Source organism: Chaetodon trifascialis, chromosome 7, assembly GCF_039877785.1.
Source record: "Chaetodon trifascialis isolate fChaTrf1 chromosome 7, fChaTrf1.hap1, whole genome shotgun sequence".
NCBI lineage: Eukaryota > Metazoa > Chordata > Actinopteri > Chaetodontiformes > Chaetodontidae > Chaetodon > Chaetodon trifascialis.
Window position 1 is genome coordinate 17,422,386 of NC_092062.1, and position 20,234 is coordinate 17,442,619.

Genomic DNA, 20,234 nt, shown 5'->3' on the forward strand with positions numbered 1-20,234 from the left:
CCGCTTTAAATCCAATGGCAGATGAAATTTATGTTGCCATGTTTGAGCCTTTCCAGCAACCTAACCACTAACAAGTTTAAAAACATAAAGTTCCGAATTTTGACACATAAAAGTTTCACAGTTACATAAATTCAGATTATTCTTGAGTATAAACTGTCTGGCGTTGATAAACTTTACATCCTTTCCATATCTTCGAGAAACTTAGAAATGGAGGAGTAGTACGGGAACTCTTCAGACCTGGCAACCTCAAAAATAGGTAAATGCTCTCTTAAAGTTGAAATGTGATGTTTCCACATTTTTTAAAACACATAAATAAATAGATATACCTTATAACTATATTGAAAATGTATTTCAGTTCGAAAAAAACAGTTTATATAGTATTGGTCTATATGTTATAATATAATTTATTGCATAGAATGTAACATGTAATTTTGAAAAGTTCAAGAATGTGCTTCGCCGAAATGAATATTGCATAACATGTCATCATATGTTTGCTCTGTAAACTGACTAGCTAGCTGGGGTTACAAGACCTGATCATACACACGTGTTTAATTAATGCACTCCTCTAAGAGAGTCTAGGACAGCAGCAGCTGTCAACCTGTCGGGACACTAAACACCTGAGTGGAATGTGTGTTCGTGGAAGATTTCGCTGTCGTTGAGGCGCTTTAGCAGGTAGGAAGTTAGCTAAACTAATTCGATAACCTTTGACATGTTATGATAGAGTACCTGGGAGGAAACCAAAACCAGCGTTTCTGTGGCTGCTAAATAGCTCTTTTAGCAAAAAAAAGTTCTTGTATACATGATAACGAACATACAAATTAAAACGTAATGTCGAACTCTGTGTTTTAAAAAGACAGTATGAGTGGCCAGAGACCTGCTTCCTCCGCCAGAGGTGACATTACTCCACTCCAGCAGATGGTGGCGTCCTGCTCTGGAGCAATCCTCACATCTCTGTTTGGTGAGACACCCTGACTAACACATGACAGATGGTCCTGTTGTAGTCGTTTCCTTTGGAAGAACTAGGCTGGTGATTTTACTTGTTTTAGCTCATGTGATGCAACACAACATTTGCCTTTTCTTCCAGTTAGTCACTGGTTTCTACTCAGTTCAGTACATTTTGAAATTGAACTTACAAATATAAATTTATAAGGGACACCTGGCTAAAGCTAATCCAGCCTCATACAGTAGCCTACTACACTGTGGTTGACTTGTCACGTTTTATGTAAATACTTTAAGAGTGTAAGTGTCTCTCAGAAAAACACCTCTCTCATTCAACAGCTCCACAAAGTACAGCCTCCAAAATCACCATGAACTTCTCTAAAACAGTTTCAACAAAAACTGAACGCTATAACCTTCATGAAGGTGGAATTTATTGCAGGGATGTTGTCTATTACAAGTCCGATTGCAAATACATGTTCATTAATATATTTATATATTGCCTGAACATTTCCATTTCCATTACACTTGAAATGTAAATGAATAATCCTAAAATCAGGCTACTGGTTTATTCTTTAGCATTAATTAATTCTATTGTATTCAATTGTAGAGAAAAAAAAATTGCTTCTGAAAATTCTTGTCACGTCACGTTTTACCTCACACGACACACTTCACTAATAATCCAAATACATACAACAAGAATTGGTGTTTTGGTGTCTTTTACACAGAAAACCTCACATTTACTAACATTGTTAACAGTGTTCTTAGTGTCTTGACTTGTTTTTGCTTTTTTCAGTCACACCTTTGGATGTTGTGAAAATCAGACTGCAAGCACAGAAAAATCCCTTCCCTAAAGGTATAATGAATGTGAACTGCATTAGTCTAGTATTGTGTTCATTAATACAGTAAATGTTCGATGACCACGTGTGACTTTATAAATATCTTTCAGGGAAATGCTTCGTCTACTGCAATGGACTGATGGACCACTTATGTGTGTGTGAAAATGGCAACAGCAAGGCCTGGTACAAAGCCCCCGGTCGCTTCAATGGCACGCTGGTAAAAATTGCACATACATATTGCATATCAACATTCAGTGTTCTATTTCAAAATTAAATAGAAAGGTTTAAAAAGGTGCGTGCGTGCGTGCGTGCGTGCGTGCGTGCGTGCGTGCGTGCGTGCGTGCGTGCGTGCGTGCGTGCGTGCTGCACTAACTCCTGTACTAACTCTACTCTGCATCTCTGCAGGATGCCTTTGTCAAGATCATACGCTGTGAGGGAGTAAAGGCTTTATGGAGCGGTCTGCCTCCAACCCTGTGAGTGCGAAGTCGTCTGTGTGTCTCTTAGTCCCTCTTCATTCTGCCTGCTCTCCTCTTAAAGCAGAGTTATCCTGCAAATGCAGTAGGTCAACAGTTGTTTGGCCTGTGGCTGATGCACTTCACTAAAGGTGCTTTTGTTTGAAGTTAGTGGCAAACCACCTCAGGTTTTCTTGAAGGCTGATTACCAAATATTGATTTATGTTAAGTAAATCATGATGCTCATTAATTTATCAGTGTTGTGTTTGTGGTTGACTTTTTGATGGACTTTTGATGTACCTTCTGGTTGTGCTATCTCAAGTGTGATGGCAGTCCCAGCTACAATGATCTACTTCACATGCTACGACCAGCTGTGCGCGGCACTGAGTGTCAGGATGGGAAACCACGCTCAGGAGGCTCCTCTTGTGGCCGGAGCTTTAGCTAGAGGTGAGTTGACTGCTGTTGCATCACTGAAGAGTACAGGACTGATCTCCAGCTCTCACAGTGGATAGTGTTACAAGCTTTAAACTGCTCAGTATGAAATTTCTGCTTCTAGGGGTCTCTCTGTCAGAATGATAACAAAAAACGCAGTTTGATGAAGTCTTCAAGTGTTGTCTTCATTACCAAAATGCACTCCAGTAAAAATCTACCTGATGTGACCTGACTGAAGTCTTTTTCAATGTTATGTTTAGTCATATTCACCAACTTCTGACATATCATCCAGTGTTTCCCTGGAAGTTATAGCAACTAGAGATGGCAAAGGGGATATGACCCCATTGACAGGCAACCAAATAAAATGCACTAACTGTGTTGATCACTTGCATTCAATTATTGTTTACAGAATGGAAAATATGTGTTTAACAAAAATCTTTTTAGTCATTCGAGTATGAGTTCATTCCAGCATGGCTAACTTATGACAGTATTTTAATAACACGGATGGTTTCACCTCCAGATTACTTTTCATGGGCAGCCACTCATACTTTTTGCCCTACAGCCCTGAGTATCTGTGTTTTCATCCTACACTAGATTTGATTTTGAAAAATGTAGTCTGACACATTTTGACCCAGACTTGATTCGGATCTGTTTTTAATAACTGCCCATGAGCAGTTATTAAAAACAGATTTAATAAAGCAAAGCAGGTGAGGATGATTGCAATGTTCTTGACAATGATTAATGAAGAGATACATCAATCTTTTCAACTAAAATGCTCCACCAAACTGAAAAATGGATTCAGCTTTTTAAACTCTAAGCATCATTTATACCTGACCTGTTTGTGTTTTGAACTTTTCCCTTTGTGTTTTTTCTGTCTGCATTCATCAGTGGGTTCAGCGACGGTGATCAGTCCTCTGGAGCTGATCCGTACAAAGCTGCAGTCTCAGAAGCAGTCGTACAGGGAGCTGACTAACTGCATCCGCTCTGCAGTGCAGTCAGAGGGCTGGTGGTCTCTGTGGCGGGGCTTGGGGCCCACCCTCTTACGAGACGTGCCCTTCTCAGCCATGTACTGGTACAACTACGAGAGGACCAAGACCTGGCTGTGTGAACGGTATAACACCAGAGAGCCCACGTTTACCATTACCTTCATATCTGGAGCGCTGTCTGGCTCTGTAAGTGCATCTACACAGCATTCAGCTTTTCAACCTGTAGATGAGGCTCTTGATTAACTTGACAGAAAATATCACAATTCATAAGTAAATGGTGATCTAATAATGAATGTAGTGATTAATACATATTTCTGTTTCTTTCAGTTTGCATCTGTTGTGACGTTACCTTTTGATGTCGTTAAAACGAGACGGCAGGTGGAGCTGGGAGAGCTACAAGCAAAGAACTGTAATTATGGCAGTAACTCTACATTGTTAATTTAAGTATAAAATGCTCTTAAAGATGTCAAATGTTGCACATCAGTGGCTTCCCAACCAGGGGTGGCTGTGTAAGGAGTTGGACAAGGCCGACAGAACACCTACACATGATGCTGTTAGCGTGGAATAAGATCATTTTTTCTACATTAAAGGCACTTCAGGGAAAAAGGGGGTTAAGTAGTTCACATTTAGTTAAAATGAACACATTTGGAAATGAGTGTTCCTGAGCTCATCTGACAGGCCTGTAGGATTAGGTCAGACAAACATTTGGTAGCCACAGGTCTACATGACTGAAACTGTATTCATCGCGGTCAGAGGTTAATGTGTCATTTCACGTTTCCTGTTGTCGTCTCAGTGTCCAGTCCGGGGTCCTCCTTCACCATCAGTGTGATGAGGAGGATTGTGGCACAGGACGGCTTTAGGGGACTGTTCGCAGGTACGTACTTTTGTGATAGTTTGTGAATCATTAAAGATATGTAACGACATGTTGCGTAATCACTCCTCTTATCTGTTGCCTCTCTGCCAGGTTTCCTCCCCAGGCTGATCAAAGTGGCCCCGGCCTGTGCCATTATGATCAGCACATACGAGTCTGGAAAGGCCTTTTTCCGGAAACACAACCAGGAGAGGATGCTCGGGCCTCTGCAGACCAGCAACACCTGATACGTTTCCTGTCATTTCTCTCCAAACCAAAAACCACAGCAGCTACTGCTCGACTACACCTGGAAGGAAAAGGCTCATGTTGCCAAAAACACAATCACACATGGAAATGAAAGACAAATTACTGCATTACAAGGTATCATAGATAATCAAGTTTATGTTTAATGCTTTTTAGTATTATTTATAAATATTTTTTGTTTTTATTTTCACTGTTTTAGATCATGTGTGAAAAGAAATTAGATCACATGCTTGTTGATGCATTTATCAGCCAGCAGATGGCAGCCATGGTTTGATTAGTAATGTGTAATTCTCCAGGTCCCTCCTGTGGTTGTTTCACTGGGATCATGTGCATTGTGCCTGAAGTCCTTACATTAGAGATGTAAGGTTAATGTCTATTTTATTCCATTGTGTGGCACACCAAGTCAGTTTATCCCCCAACACAGAGATGTTTTTGCACTTCCACTGTAATTCCCTGTGACCTGTGAATATGTGTGTGTGACAGGGAGACAAACACGCACAAAAAGCCAATTTCATGCCACTGAGTGTAAAGCTATGAGTGTTTTCTTCAGTTTGACATGAGACTGTGGAAGAAGACTGTGACTCAATTAAACTCTGAGGATGTGACGTCTCAAGTGTTGAATACACAGACTTGATTTTCTGTGGAAATTCTTTTCATTCACTGACTTTACACAAGCTTTATCGCCACACCTGTTCATTGCGGGAGAGGAAAGGTAAATACCACGATCATATTCTCACTGTTGCGTTAGTGGAGTTTATTCAAAACAAAGGATAAAAAGGCAAACAAATCCAATAAAACCTCTGCTGTATGTCTGTGCAAATGGCTGCTGGAACGAGCTGAAGGCAAAGTCATGAGTTCTCCATTGAGGTACATGGCTAGTCACCGATAATATGATTACATTATACGGATAGTCTGCGAATACACTTGTTTCCTCATTCTCAAAATATCTGTTGAAAGATAACAGATCATTATTCAGAGTTTTAGGAATAATCCATTTGTGGTAACTAGCCATTGAAATACTGCATTTGAATAATTAAAGGGAATAATAACTATAGTCTGTCTGAGAAAGCTGACCTTTAAAGTAAACCCAGAACTGAAGGTGAATATTACTCATAGTGATCATTACCTGAGAACAAAACCACGTAATACTGCTTTATGCACAACATAGAATTTTTTTCTAAAAAGTGCAAGAAAATTGACACCTAAGAACAACATGTGAGAGGACATCCTGTTAAACTGTGATGACATGATCTGACAAAAGTGGAGGCACAATCACTATTATAAAGAAAAACTAATAGGAAGGATTCAGTGGCAGCAGTAACAGCACATGAGATAATAAAGGACCCTTTCAACTACAGGAAATGATTTGCAGTGACAAGAGACTAAACACTGACTGAGGCTTTAAGCAGTTTGTGTTACCTCCTAAACTCTGCTCTACAGTCAGTATTTTCAGCATGCTATGATCTCCTTCGACAGGTGAAAACACTTACTCTTCACTGTCTCCTCAACTCTGTAAAGCGACATGGTAATTCTTAGATCAACTCTCTATTTAGTTATTCCCAAGAAAGGGGAAAAACTGATGCTCCACAGATAAAAAACACCAACAAAAGAAAATAATTTAAACACAAATTGACAAAGTTAACAGCTGGAGATCCTCTATGAAGAGTCGGGATGTTTCAGCTGAAAGGTACATAAATAAGACATAATTCAGCCTGTTGGAGCTGAGTTTTAACACAATTCAAAGCATGTGCTACACCTGATTCTCACCTCGCAAACCTGACTTCCATCTGTTAAAGCTCTGGGCTCCACATACAGAACATAAACAACTACAAATCAACATCACGTACATTTAGAAAGTTCCTGGATTGTCTGGCCCTTGTTTAGCTTCCCATTCCCTATGAAGGGGTGATGCCCGGGCTGCTGACCTCTGTTGCAGGACTGGCCAAACACTCGCTGGACTTCAGGCTGGCCAGAGACTTGTAGCTGGCGACTGATGTCAGGGAGCCACACAGACCTCTTAGAGACGGAGTTTCCTCTTTACCTGAGCGACAGAGTGCACATGAATCAAAGGGGAGACCTTCTTGGACAAGAGTGCCCTCGTTCAGGAGGAGACGTACCTTGGCGGGGCCAGTGTGTGCCGGCCGGCCTGGCCTCCAGACTCAGTGCGTGTGACGGTTCGAGAGAAGTCTGGGAGAGGCTCATGTCTGCCGACAGCTGCTCCAGACTCTGGAAACTCTTCCTGCAAAAAGGACAGAGGCTCAGTGAAGGTCACACACACAAAACGAGAACAGAAAATGAACCAACTGCCACTTTTACAATTCATTTGTAGCTTGTAAAGTAATTCAAGAAGCAAAAATATCAAACATTTGCTTGTCCCAGATTCACAAAATTGATGATTTGCTGGTTTTCTTATTAACTGAATATGTTGGGGTCTAGACTGTGAGTCGGACCAAAACAATTTTATCTTCAAATCTATTGTAAATATATCTTTACAGACAACACATCACTGATCTCCTTCTTGTTGCTGCAGTGGATCCCAGCTCGCCATATTTTTCCAATCAATTAAATTAATTAGTTAACGATTAGTTGCAGCCCCGAGCATAACCAAACTAAACCTGGAGGCTGTCAACTGATCTACATACTCCTCCCACTGTCCCGTGCTCTTTCTGTACAGCAGCGTGTCCAAGGCAACGGCGTTTGCATCCAAGGCAACGGGAGATGGCCACTGATTGGTCAGATGGGCTGTCAATTCTTGTCTGGACCGCAAATCGTTGTTCTTCAGCACTGTCCTAAAGACAACAGACAGCGAGATAAATTGACCCGTTATAGCAAGAAAACAAGCTTTCTCATCTCGAGATAACAAGATAATTCATTCCTAATTTAATTCCTAACAAGATAAATTTATTAGCAAACTTATCGTGAGCACGCATGAGTATCGGTCTCAGAAATACTGCATCAGTTAGGCTACAAACGGCTACCTCGTCCTCTATAATAAAATCATAAACCCGCCTCATATTGTCACGCGCAGTCAATCTGCCACATCCATCATTACTTTAAATATCAAACGATCTCTTCATCACACTTTCACCTGCACATTTTCCTCCCACACTGTCGTCGCCACAGTTCCCCTGACTTTAGTCACTGTCGCAGCATCTCTCTGTCTGAGCGCCTTCATGTCACTTTGCTTTTTCACTCCATTTGCATTTGAAAACATCCACTGACTCATCACAGCGGCTTGAGACTGCTGCTTCGTTTCCAAAGATCGTGACACAAATCCCCTCGACAGACTTTGGAGCCAACATTGAATTAGTGGTCAAACTGAGAAAGCGTTTTCTCGCTGATTGGAGCATTTATGGGAAGACACAGCGCTGATGCAGTTTTTCCTCTTGGCTAAAAGCAGCTCTCACTGTGATTGATTCAACAACACAGAAATAACAAACCACCTGCAACCTCCAGGCTTCTTGCTGCGTTCTGAATGTCAAATTCACAGCTGGATCTGCTGCAAAGTCCCCTCCGCCTTATCATCAGCAACCTCACAAACACACACACACACACACACACACACACACACACACACGGGGTCGGTCCTGAACTTACAGCTGGTCCTGTAGTTCCAGTATGACGTACTCAAGCTGTTCTTTCTCCAGTGTGTGGGAGAGGTGTGCGTCTGCTAGGCTCTGCTGAAGAGCTTTGTTATGAGACACCGCCTCTGACAGCTGGGCTTCTCGGAGTCGGACCAGCTCTTCCAGGTAACCCTGAGACAAACACATGCGCACAAGCACACGCACGGGTTTTTATTTGCTTGTTTACTGCCATGGGGGCACTGCTGTTTGAATTACACGTCTGAATTCTTTGTTTTGGCTCAAAGCAAGTGAAGTAACCGGAGAGAAGAGACTGTGGCAGCAGTCAGTAAGCCACAGAGGGAGGGAACATTAGAGATGTTGTGTATGTAAGAAATAACATCAAGCAGTGTTCGTCATCACAGAAGATAATTTCTGGCATTTCACAATTCAAGCCTGTAATTACTATGCAGATATCAAGGGAAATGCCACATTGGCATATATTACCATCCAAAAATAACAGCAGCATTACACAGACACATACACAAAAAGGTGCTACCTTCTGCTCCAGCGCCATGCGATACTTCTGCTCAAAGCGTTTGCACTTGCTGACCAAGTTGCTCTGCTCGGTGAAGATGGAGGCGGCGGTGGCCATTTTGTCGGGGGTGCTGCTCTCGCTGCCGCTGCTCCCCATAGTCCTCATCTCCTCCTCGTCGCTGCTGATGCTGTCCGCGCTGCACAGGGAACCAGCGCGGGTCTCGTATTAGTACACTCTTTCAGAGTTCAAATATTGATATGATTTTTCACAAATCTACAGGACACAGCCATGTAAATGTCATGTAAATCACAATAAATATGCTTCTGTAACGTCTAACTCTGCCTCCACACGAGGAGACGCAGGCTATTTGACCAGTGCATGGTGCTTAAATAAAATCTAATAAACTCACAGGACAAAAAACACAGGCACTGGGTGAGAACTGCTGACTTCATACAATATTTGACCTCATATACCTCTGAGTGAACTTCAAATAAGGCGTGTAGTCGATCACGGCAGGGCAGCTGCCGTCCACACCTTCTCCTTTCAGACAGAAGCTGTGGACAAAAGGCGGGATGGAAAATCAAAAGGTCTCTTCTTTTACCAGATTTACAGCTGTGCCATACATTGGCTGTGCAACAGGGAGAGAAAGCAGGAGCACAACATGATGGGTACCTGAAGTCGATGGTGTTGAGTCCGATGAGTGTGTCTGCTAACAGCCCGGCCTCCTCTCCCAGCATGATCGCTCCGTCCTCGTAAAACCTCCTACAGTGAACACATGTGCACACGTTATTATTAATTCAGCTCACGCTCCTCTAGATCTAGTCAACTGACTGGGAATTTAAGAAAAAGTAGGGCAGACAGGTGCAGTCACAAGACGTCAGTTATTCTGCAGCACACTGATGAGGGAGAGACCCTTCACTTGATTTGGCTGACAGGGAAATTGTGTGTGCAGCATATGAGCGCCGCATGAGGACCTGGTCGTTTTGAAGTCCCTCAGTGCAGATGAGATGTAGTCTGATAATCTTTTCTCCATCAGGACCACTCTGATCCATGCCCTGCCCTGCAGAGAGAGATACCAGTAACACTGAGCTGTTTGTGGAAGCTAACATCACTTAAAAGACAACCACTGACACAGGATATACAGGATAACATTGTAGAATGTGTACAGCCAGGCCAGCTGCTCTGGCTAAACGCTAACAACAGCATGTTCACAGTGACGATGTTTGCCATCTTAGTTTAGAGTGTTAGCATGCTAACATCATAGCTGGGGTGTGGTCATAAACAAAAAGTAGTGGAGAAATGTACATTTTGACCTGGTGATGGTGCTGCCAAATTTATTGGAATTCATCCTGAAGTAAACATGAATGCAGGTACAAAATTCAGGGCAATCCATCCAACAGTGAAGATATCTCAGTCAGGACCAAAGCGGTGGACTGACAGACAGACATTCCCAAAAGCCTCAAACATGGGCAGAACTGAGCTGCTGAGGGCTCATAAAGCAAATAAAAGGCCTCGATGCAATGACTGTTAACCATTTAAAATGTTGCTGGTATTTTTAATGCTTTGATTAAAAAGCTCAGAAAATAATTTGTATGCTCGACAGGTCTCATGACTGATAATCCTATAAAATGTATTGAAAAGCCAACATCATCATTTCTATCTGTATTCCTTTGCAGTATTTCTGTTTACAATCTGCAGAATACTTGACTTGTATATAGACATTGTATGCTGTTGGTCACTACTCTTTACATATATTCATACTGTCGGTACAGCTGTTTCTTCCATCTACTTGTATGTACATGTATGTATGTATGTGGTGATATGTTTATTTTACCACTATGGAAGTCAAATTCCTTGTTCCTATGTGTGTTTGTGTGCGTGCGTGCGTGCGTGCATGTGTGACGGGGGTGTTTTATATTAGTTCCAGTTGTTTGCTCTTTTGCCGGCGGAGTAAAACTGAGTCACATTTTATGAGCATGTGTGTTCTTAACTTTTTCTTCACCATGTTCCCTTTGTTCTTTTATAATACAATAATGGGATAATGCAAAGTAAGCAGCAATCACAAATGGCTGACTGCATTATGTGTGTGCTGTGGGTCAGGATACGTTTGGACTCACAGCAGAGGATGCTCAGCAAAGTACAAGATATTGTTTATATCTTTCTTTTTTATCAAATGCTCTGTTTGTATTAGACCTTCTGTTGTTTTGAAGTCATTTTCTTCCATGCTGCTAAGGTAATTAAATCTAATCCCAGGACAGTTTTATCCTCACTTTAGCGCTCGATGATCGTATATTCTCCATGCTCTCGATGCTTCGGATGCAGTTATGAGGGACTTTGCTGCAGGCACCTTTTATGTAATCCCAGAAACTCCGAGGAGTCTCATAGCCAAACCAAGTGGTCTGACCTGAGAGAAAAAGAAGAGGAAACAGAGGTTTTTCCAAGCTTCATTCATACTGCTCTTGAAGGGCTTTGTTCACCAGAAATTACACTGAAGTGACATGAATTGTGCACTCATTGGACTTAAGTTTTGTGGTTGAAAAAAAAAATGTAGAAACAAGAGAGAAATCCAACTTTCCAGAAGTGGAGACATCAAATGCTGATCTTTAATGGTCAGGACTGGTTTTCAGTCTACGGTTTAAGAAAAATAAGAACATACTCGGTGTGATAATATTTTCCAGCAATGTCCACACACTTGACAGTAATCTCATTAACAGGAAATGGGATGCCCATGGTTATCTCAACCAATGAGTCACTGCAATTTCACATTACAGATTTGCATATTGCTGTGTCTTGATGGGTTGGCAATATAAAGACACACATAACCACAACATCCTCTGCTCATTTCTCCTATCAAATAAAGGCAAAGTGTGAGAAAAACAGCATTGCATGCTGCAGTTTAGATACTCATGTGACTGGGTGAGTTACCTGCATGTTTAAAGTGTATTTTCGTATGCATGTGGGTGAGAGGAGGGTTGCTTATGTTTTCACCTTTGAGTCGATGGCTGAGGATGTGCTCCAGGATGGAGACAAAGTTAACGAACTCTGGGGAGGAGTCATCTATTGTCTCAAAACAGGAGCGGTCCAGCAGCGTCTTCACTGAAAACCTGAACACAGGAGAAGATGTACACACTGGTGTTAAAGTCAGTGTATTTTTACCAGATTTACTTACAGGGCTATCATCTTGTTCTCAGAGATTATTAATCTAAAAGAAAAAGGCTGCATGGAGCTTTACATGCATTTACCTCTCGTGTGAGTCCCCCAACTTTCATGGAAGTATCCCTTTAAGCATGTGAGGCACCCATCCCCCTTTTTGTACGCCGACTTTTAAGCGTCCACAATGATAAAGTACTTTCTTTATTCCTGTCTGAAGCCAGACTGAATGATGTCAAAGACACACTCAGACCAGTAATGTACAGTTCACCAAAAGCACAAAGAAGAATCATTTTAATTAACATGTTTATTTTCTTGCGCAGCAGGTAGTGCGTGTGCCTCACAGCAAGAAGGTTGCCGGTTCGATCCCCGGGTCAGACGGGGCCTTTCTGTGTGAAGTTTGCATGTTCTTCCCGTGCATGCGTGGGTTCTCTCCGGGTACTCCGGCTTCCTCCCACAGACCAAAAACATGCTCATTAGGTTAATTGATGACTCTAAATTGTCCGTAGGTGTGAGTGTGAGTGTGAATGTTTGTCTGTCCTTGCATGTGGCCCTGCAATCGGCTGGCGACCGGTTCAGGGTGTACCCCGCCTCTCGCCCATTGTAGCTGGGATAGGCTCCAGCCCCCCGCAACCCCGAAAGGGATAGGCGGTATAGATAATGGATGGATGGATGTTTATTTTCTTACTCTTTAACTTTGAAATCATGATGCAAGAAAAATAAACACGTCTGGTCTCCAGAGTTGTAACAAGGCTTGCATGAATCTCCTGTGATAAAAAACAGTCATAATATGCTGCTACTATCACAGCCATGCGCAACGACCGACTGTAATCTGATTTCAACTAATTAGACAGGAAGGGGAGTTAATGGGCAAGGCTGCCGTGTGTGTCGGTGTGTGTTTGTCTGTTCCGAAGATTCTGCCAAATTGTGCGCAGCGCTTAATGTCAGCTAAATAATCTGACTTCATATCACTCTCGCGTTGCTTAGCAGCACGGTGACCGGAGAGTGAGCGCTTGCTGTGAATGAAGGCGAAAACTGATGGAGTTCAGCTTGTTTCCATGAATAAGGGCAGAGTTTTTAAATCACGTATCACGCATATTAACTTTCACTGTGGAAAACCAACACTGCAACACTTAGTCAGTGTGAGAAAACCCGACATCCTGAAATAATCTGAGACAGGGACAACACACGTACAGTATTCTGCTATGGAAAGTGTATCACTGTGAATTTTTTTTTTTTTTTTTATTTATTCAATTAACCCCCCCCCCCTTTTTTTGGTTGTTTAGGTGTGCATTACTCAAATGGAGTGATATAAATAAAGTTTGACTGAAAGCTGTAAAATATGTAAAGTATTTATTTCTAAAGCACACTTATATGTTGGGCAAGAAATTTAAAATACAATTGACTTTTTCAAAATAAAAAATACTTCAACAAGTGTCAGAGACTAAATTAGAAATATTTCAGTGTTATAACACAAAGCGATTGATCTGGCCTGAATGAAGAGTCCCAGTCAGGTCAGACAGCCTGATGTTTAAGAGGTCCTTAAAGCCTCGAAATATCCACAACACTGTCCACCCACACAGCTGGTTTAACTTACGCCACACTCAAAGGAAACTCCTCAGGTTGTGTTTTCAACATGAGAAGTCGAGTAAACAGTATTGGCGTTGAAGTCGTGACAGCCCTGTTGCCAGGCAACTGACAACAATAATTGAAAAAAAAAAAAAGGTGAATGATCTGTTTTCTGCGTGGTGCTTATGAATGAGAGAAGTTACTGGCATCCACAGACTCATGACGTGAAACCATCAAAATGAACATTTTAAGCCTTCAAACAGTGAACGAGACACTGGCTCCTGAGACAGAGGACATGTGGACATGTGGCAAGAGGAAAAGCACAGGTGTAAACAATAAGACTGACGGTGGCTGAATTCCATTTAGGCTTTCTCGGATACTTGACTACAGCAGAGCCACCGTTGATGTTATTAGCCGGCACCTGTGCTTCTCCCCCTGTGACAGATGTCAGCTGTGAAAAAGAGCCTCACAAACCTCAGAGCATCAGGTGAATCAGGGTCTCCAGCTTTCCTCCCAAGTAGTCAATGTAAAAAAGTGTCTATTTCAGCAAGGAAGGCTTTAAAAAAAACAGGCTGCATGACATTTATTACAGTATCAAAACACACGGCGTACACATGTACAGAAAGAAAATGTGGACTGATTATTTTTGGCTCTTCACATCACTTACAAACAAATCAAGTCAAACACTTCTCAATTCAGTACATGTCTCTTACTTATGCATTTATAATTCAAATACATACAATGAGGATTTTTTTTAGCTGTATTAATAACAATAAGAATAATAATTGTAATATGCTTCTCAAACCTTCAATGTGGAAAATAACTTTTCTTGGTTTCTTTTCACTCCTCCAGAATTTCATCTTCACAAAAGTAGACAATATATCTAACTGGAAGTGCTGTCGATCAGCACAGCCTAAACAGAAAAGAGCATCTAAAGAACGTGACATTAAAAAAAAACAAAAAACAAACAAGGCTACTGCAGCAGCTACATTAGAGTCTACTTCCAGCAGCGATCTATGCTTTTCTGAAAGCTTAAACCCAGAAACAAGCAGCATCCTGCCGGCAAACCAGTCGATACACACTCACACTGTGCAGACAAGCCTTGTTCAAACCCAGTGAACTTCAAAGTCTACTTAACATCCTCAAGTTTCAAAGGCACCCAACACTGTATATCAGCACTGTGTCGTTTAAATAAAGAGTTGTAATGAGCCAATGCAGAATATAAATGTTACTGGGGCTGCAAACTATATTGATTAGTCTGACTGTTTTTTCTTGTTTAATCATTGTCCATTAAAATATCAGAAAAACAGTATAAAACAAATTTCCCAATAAGAATTTCATTGCTTGTTTTGTCCTAGATATCAAGTTTACTATCATATAGAACAAAAACATCAAATCCTCACCTTTGAGAAGCTGGAACTTGTGACAATTTGGTATTTTTGCAATAAAAAAAATGATTGAAATCACCGATTAACTGAGTAATTTCAGCTTCACAAGATACTGTCTCACAGTCTAGAAGATGATTCTGACAGCTTTGAGGCTACCTAAAAGGAAAATGTATGCAAAAAGTTAATTTCCTCAGTTTTTCTTCTTTAATTTCTTCTCTTCATTCATTTTGCCAGCCCTTTTCTCACTCTTTTCCCTCCTCCACTTGTGCCAGCCTGCCAGTTGAAGGCTGGTGCGGAGGCAGAAACAGGCACAAGAGGACCAGACTGGTCAGCAAGGAGAACCTGTGTCTAATTGCTCTCTCTTTACATCTGTTTCAAATGACATTAATGGAGGTAGGCGTGCCAAGAACACCTGAAGCCTGATCATTTTATTTTCTAAACTGTAAGACGTATCCCCAGAAAGGCTGCGCAGACACCAGGTGGTGTGTTATCAGTTTGTTTTCTGAAATATTACACTTTCTCAGTCCAAAAATAAAGAACTACACCTCCACTATCTTCCCACTTGTCTGGCCCTCTTTCCACTCAAATGCACCACAGGGACTGTCAGTAGTTAACTGACATCTGCCACAGCAGAGAGAGGACCACAAATCAATAATCAGAGCAGGGAGCTTTTCATGTCAACTGACACAAAGAGGAAGGGAAAACAGGCAGGCGACATGTGTGCACACGTCAGCATCTGTCTACGCTGCTGCCATGCTCCATATTTGTTGCTCTGCTTATCATTTATAAATGCAGGATAGCAAGGTCATGTCCTCACTGTTGTTTTTGGGAATATCTACCCCATATTCTGCAAAAAATACCCTATTTATGCAGTGCTTTCTATACTCCAAATATCGACATTTCAGTTTGAGGCAAAAAGTTCTAACAAAAAAAAGCACTTGGTGTTTATCTACTTGAATTATACTCCTTGTAAACCGTCCTTAAAACGTCACTAAGGGACTAAACAATCCAAAAGCAGAACATTTTAGGAATTGTTTTTGATGGCAAATCCATTTTCTTTTCAAGGGGGTGGGGTTTTGATGGAGGAATTTGGACTCTGGCCTCAGTATTTGTAAAACCCTGGCCTTAATCCCACACTGACTTCATTATGGGGGTAATTAAAAATGAAATGCATTGTTTTAAGGGGGCTTGTTTTTCGTTTTTTGTTTTGTGTGTGTGTGTGTGTGTGTGTGTGTGTGTGTGTGTGTGTGTGTGTGTGTGTGTGTGTGTGTGTGTGTGTGTGTGTGAGTGAGTGAATGGAGGAGATTATTAATGTACAAAATACACAACATTGTGGCATTTACCTAAAGTAAGACAGCTGATATCTTTTCCAGTAATATTAAGCACAGAATGACTTTCTTTTGTATGCAGATGAAGTCATATTTTTAAACAAGTATGCAGTCAAGATAACCTCAAACAAACGCGTCTCTGGTATTATGAATTAACAAATCTGCCGTCAGAAGCAGACGCTGTTTCACCCTCCCTGTCATCAAGAAGAAAGAACAGTGTGAGGAATTCCCACCTGCACACAGTGAGCAGGTTCCTCCTCTCCACCGCGGCGCTCCTGCCCGCTCCCCGCTTACGGATGAGATGCAGCCCCACGCCGAGCGACGCCATCCCCGTCCCGTGTCCGTGGCTGCGGCCGGAGGCGGTGCGCAGTCCCCGCTCCGCTCCCTTTGCACCAGGGCAGGAACAGCTGTCTCCGTCACCTCAAAGAAACACACTGCTCAGCTGAAGGAAGGAGGGGTGCAACAGAAACCTTTGTCAAGTCAAATATTACAAGACTTCCGGGTGGTACTTTCAAAATAAAAGCTTGTATGGCAGCTACTACATATACAGACAAAAGCGTGCGTGTGTGGGCCTGCTGCTGGCTAACCAACCAGATGCTGTGGTGATTGACGAGAGCAGAAGAGGGCATTTTTGATGCTGTCCCCACTGACAGTAGCATCACAAAGAAGGTGCACAAGTAGGTGGAGAAGCACCACCACCACAACTGGAACAGATGTGGAGGGTGAAGTCCAAAGTGGTCCTAATGGTGATAGGCACATTAGTGCCTGTGATCCATAAAGTGTGAGAGTGGATCCAGCTGATTACAGGTGCAACAGCTGAGGTCTCTGAGCAGAGGAGTACAGTCCTGGGAACAGCTAAGATACTGTGCAGAACCCTGAAAGTCCCAGGCCTCTGGTAGAGAAGGCCTTTTCATATGAATATATAGTTCAGTCAGGAGGCAAACAACTTAAAGATACTAGCATAACTGAAAACTGAAATTAGTTCATATTAGACAAAATTTTTTGTTATTAATGCATTTAAGTTTCTCATGAGATGACAGAAAAAATAAGCGACCTGAGCATTAAAATGGGTAAAAAATATACAATTTGTAGAATTTTTAAGGAAGATGCAGCTCATGCTGTGTGATTTAAAAATACATTGTGTATGCACACACACTGATCCAATGCTGGTAGTGATATCCTGATCTCTTTTTTTTTTTTGCTATAATAATAATAATAAATTGAGGACTTTTGTACAATAATTTCCTGCAATGTGGAAATTGTGTTTGATAATGTAGCAAATTATAATTTACAGAAAGTAAAATGAGCAGCCCTGCTGGTTAACTGAGTAAATATATCCAAAAAAAAAAAAAAAGAAAAAGAAAAAAGAAAAAACCTCTTTCCATGCTGAGTCACTTTTTGCATGCAAATGACATAGATTTGTTGTCTTTAACTCTACTAAACACAGGCTTTGATTCAAATCCTTGGCCTACTTTTATTTTGAAGGTAAAATAATGTTGTGTCCAACTGGTCCTATGATGCTGTAAATCACGGGGGTTGTTGATAATAGAGGGTCCTGGCAGAAGAGGGAGATGATGTTGAGCCTGTCATCAGTGAAAGAAAGGGATGAGTGTCTGCCTGTCATCCATACACAGAACATGATCTCATGTGTGAATGGCATGGCCACTTTAATTCAGCCTGTTTTCACCTGCAAGCAATTAAATGCTGCTTCACCCAACAAAATGAAAGAAAAGACTGAGTATCTTTTATTTTCCTCCCTCAACATCACATTCGAGGCGGTGTGTCAGCAGGCAGGTGATGTTAATGTGGCAGTCACATATTTCTGACGCTTAGAGTTATAGGTTTAACAAAATGTTCTCAGTTAATCATCATTAAAATATGTGGATCTGTTTTACTTCTGTGTTAACAAAACGTTAGGCTGCTGATATACACACCTCTCACAGCATCAGGGAACATTAGGACTGGCATGTTGTTTTCTATCGTCTTCTATCTGTCGATGAACAGGAGGGTGAGAATTGTGCCATGTTCCAGTTTTGTTTTTGGTCGCTCTGAATATACGCCTTTGCTTACATTTAGATCACTCACTGGGCCTTTAACTGCCTTTACAGTCAGTGAATTCATCTTGAAACTTGAAGGAGGAGAGCGCCATCCGGTGGCCTCAGAGAAAACAACACTTTCTGGCTGGTTCCCTCTAATATTAAATTTATGCTATTGATGCTTCCTTCACTTGTATCTTCTCCTCACTCCTTGCTTCCTTCCACCAAATACAAGGAAATAGGTTGCAAAGACAGAGGAGTCAGCACTATTGCTCATATAATAATTACCTGTTATAAATCTTGTCTTCATTTATGAAACAATTACTCGTTGTTGACATTGTTTAACGTGACACTGATGTCTGTCTGTGTGTGTGTGTGTGTGTGTGTGTGTGTGTGTGTGTGTGTATTTACTTATATATATAAATACTATATGTGAAAAGTGACATTAAGGTGCTCCAACAAGACACTGCTTTTTTTGTGAGGGGTTACAAGCCAAAAGGATTGGCAACAACTGGCTTAACTGGTAGAAAGCTACTACATTTTATGGGAATTTCATACGTATTTTTATGGAAAAATCTTAGTCAGCAAAGTAACTATAAGTATCAAATAAATATGGTGGAATAGAAAGTAATTAAAATATCCCTGTTAAAGGTATTGGAGTACTGAAAACTGTACTTCAGTACAGTACATGTGTCTTACTTTCCAGCACTGAATATCCCATAAAGTCTTTTTCATTTCATTTTCATTTTCATTTGTAAATATATTATAAAAATATTCACTTTTGGTCATTTAGACTAGCAGCACCACCACATGTACATCTTTAAATGACAAAGGTTATGGAACTCTTTAGACAACAACTCATACCGGATGCATATTTGAAACTTTGCTTGTGTGTGAAGGACACCAAACCAGAGCAGCAGCGTCTTCACGTGTTCTGATAAATCTACTGTGTGTGGTTTGAGTTTCATAGCCTTTTAACCTCTGTGCAGCCAGCGTGTGCACTTTAGGAGAAGTGAATCAAACCGCTGACAAACCACAGCAGTCGCATTTCACATGATGTCAGAGACAGGGTGTTATGTATATGACAGTGATAAGTGAAACGTGATTTGCTTTAACTTGGTATAAGAATGCTGTGATAAAAGACATCTATAGGAGCTCCTCATATGCAATATGTCTATATTTTGTACTTTGCTTGTGATATTACTTACTCAGTAAGAAAAGTTGTAAAAGGTATGAGATAAGGAGCAAGTATGACAAGATAGGATTTAATGATATATGGTCTGTCTTTATGGTACTTCAGTCAAGGGGTCAAACAAGGTCAGATTTGAATAGGAGATTAGATATGGATACAATACGACTTTTTAACAAATAAACTTTCAGTTAAGACCTTTTCACGGTTTACAAAATGATGATGGCATTGACCGCTCATTCACTGACATCTGTGTCTCCCCTGTGGTCTTGTGCTGTCCTCTTATGACTGAAGATGACTCATCTTTTAGGTAACATTGTAACCTTGCATAATGCACACACCTCACACACCTCAGCAGTAATGTCACCTGTTGAACAAACGTGCTCTTATATTTACCTTTTTCTCCTCTCTCTGTGGAGGGAGTGGAGACTTCTTGTGAGATCTCTTGTCATTTTGATCTCAGGAGTTTATGAAAAGAAAGATCCCTTACAATATTTTGATGATCTGCCTGCAAAAAAACAACATTACAGGCGAACGTGAACAAAATAAGCAACTGACCTCAGATACAAATGACAGAGTATGATAAAGCACCATGTGTGATAAAATTATGCACATGGACAGAAATGAATAACAAGTATTTATAATATCATGAAACTAAACAGACATGTTAATTATATACTGCGGGGGAATTATTGAAGAAACAACAACCTAAAAGAA

General features: G+C 41.1%; 2 protein-coding genes across 3 annotated transcripts; one reads left to right on the forward strand and one right to left on the reverse strand.

The window, feature by feature from the left end:
* The first annotated feature begins 470 nt into the window (after positions 1–470).
* slc25a40 (solute carrier family 25 member 40) lies at positions 471–5,378 on the forward strand. The gene is made up of 10 exons (XM_070966327.1): positions 471–672; positions 854–958; positions 1,733–1,792; positions 1,886–1,992; positions 2,181–2,248; positions 2,550–2,674; positions 3,548–3,831; positions 3,973–4,054; positions 4,439–4,519; positions 4,610–5,378. Exons 2-10 carry the CDS (start codon positions 859–861, stop codon positions 4,741–4,743), a joined length of 1,041 nt encoding a protein of 346 aa, XP_070822428.1. The 5' UTR covers positions 471–672; positions 854–858; the 3' UTR covers positions 4,744–5,378.
* rundc3b (RUN domain containing 3b) lies at positions 5,371–16,763 on the reverse strand. Of its 2 annotated transcripts, XM_070966324.1 has the most exons (11): positions 16,526–16,763; positions 11,846–11,961; positions 11,128–11,261; positions 9,832–9,917; positions 9,530–9,619; positions 9,331–9,411; positions 8,879–9,053; positions 8,357–8,514; positions 7,402–7,548; positions 6,877–6,998; positions 5,371–6,800 (listed from the first exon to the last, which is right to left on the reverse strand). In XM_070966324.1, the coding sequence occupies exons 1-11, from the start codon at positions 16,618–16,620 to the stop codon at positions 6,655–6,657; spliced, it is 1,350 nt and encodes a 449-aa protein (XP_070822425.1). In that variant the 5' UTR covers positions 16,621–16,763; the 3' UTR covers positions 5,371–6,654. The 2 variants fall into 2 exon arrangements, with proteins under 2 accessions (XP_070822425.1, XP_070822426.1); XM_070966325.1 differs by lacking the exon at positions 7,402–7,548 and having other exon boundaries at positions 5,492–6,800; positions 16,526–16,756.
* Between the last annotated feature and the right edge of the window lie 3,471 nt (positions 16,764–20,234).

Coding starts and splice junctions, on each gene's coding strand:
- slc25a40 (XM_070966327.1), top strand. CDS start 859: ATGAGTGGCCAGAGACCTGCTTCCTCCGCCAGAGGTGACATTACTCCA. Junction 2,675..3,547: donor GGCCGGAGCTTTAGCTAGAG/GTGAGTTGACTG, acceptor TGCATTCATCAG/TGGGTTCAGCGACGGTGATC. Junction 3,832..3,972: donor CTGGAGCGCTGTCTGGCTCT/GTAAGTGCATCT, acceptor TGTTTCTTTCAG/TTTGCATCTGTTGTGACGTT.
- rundc3b (XM_070966324.1), bottom strand. CDS start 16,620: ATGGCGTCGCTCGGCGTGGGGCTGCATCTCATCCGTAAGCGGGGAGCG. Junction 11,262..11,845: donor CCTCAGCCATCGACTCAAAG/GTGAAAACATAA, acceptor TTTTTCTCTCAG/GTCAGACCACTTGGTTTGGC. Junction 9,918..11,127: donor TACGATCATCGAGCGCTAAA/GTGAGGATAAAA, acceptor CTCTCTCTGCAG/GGCAGGGCATGGATCAGAGT.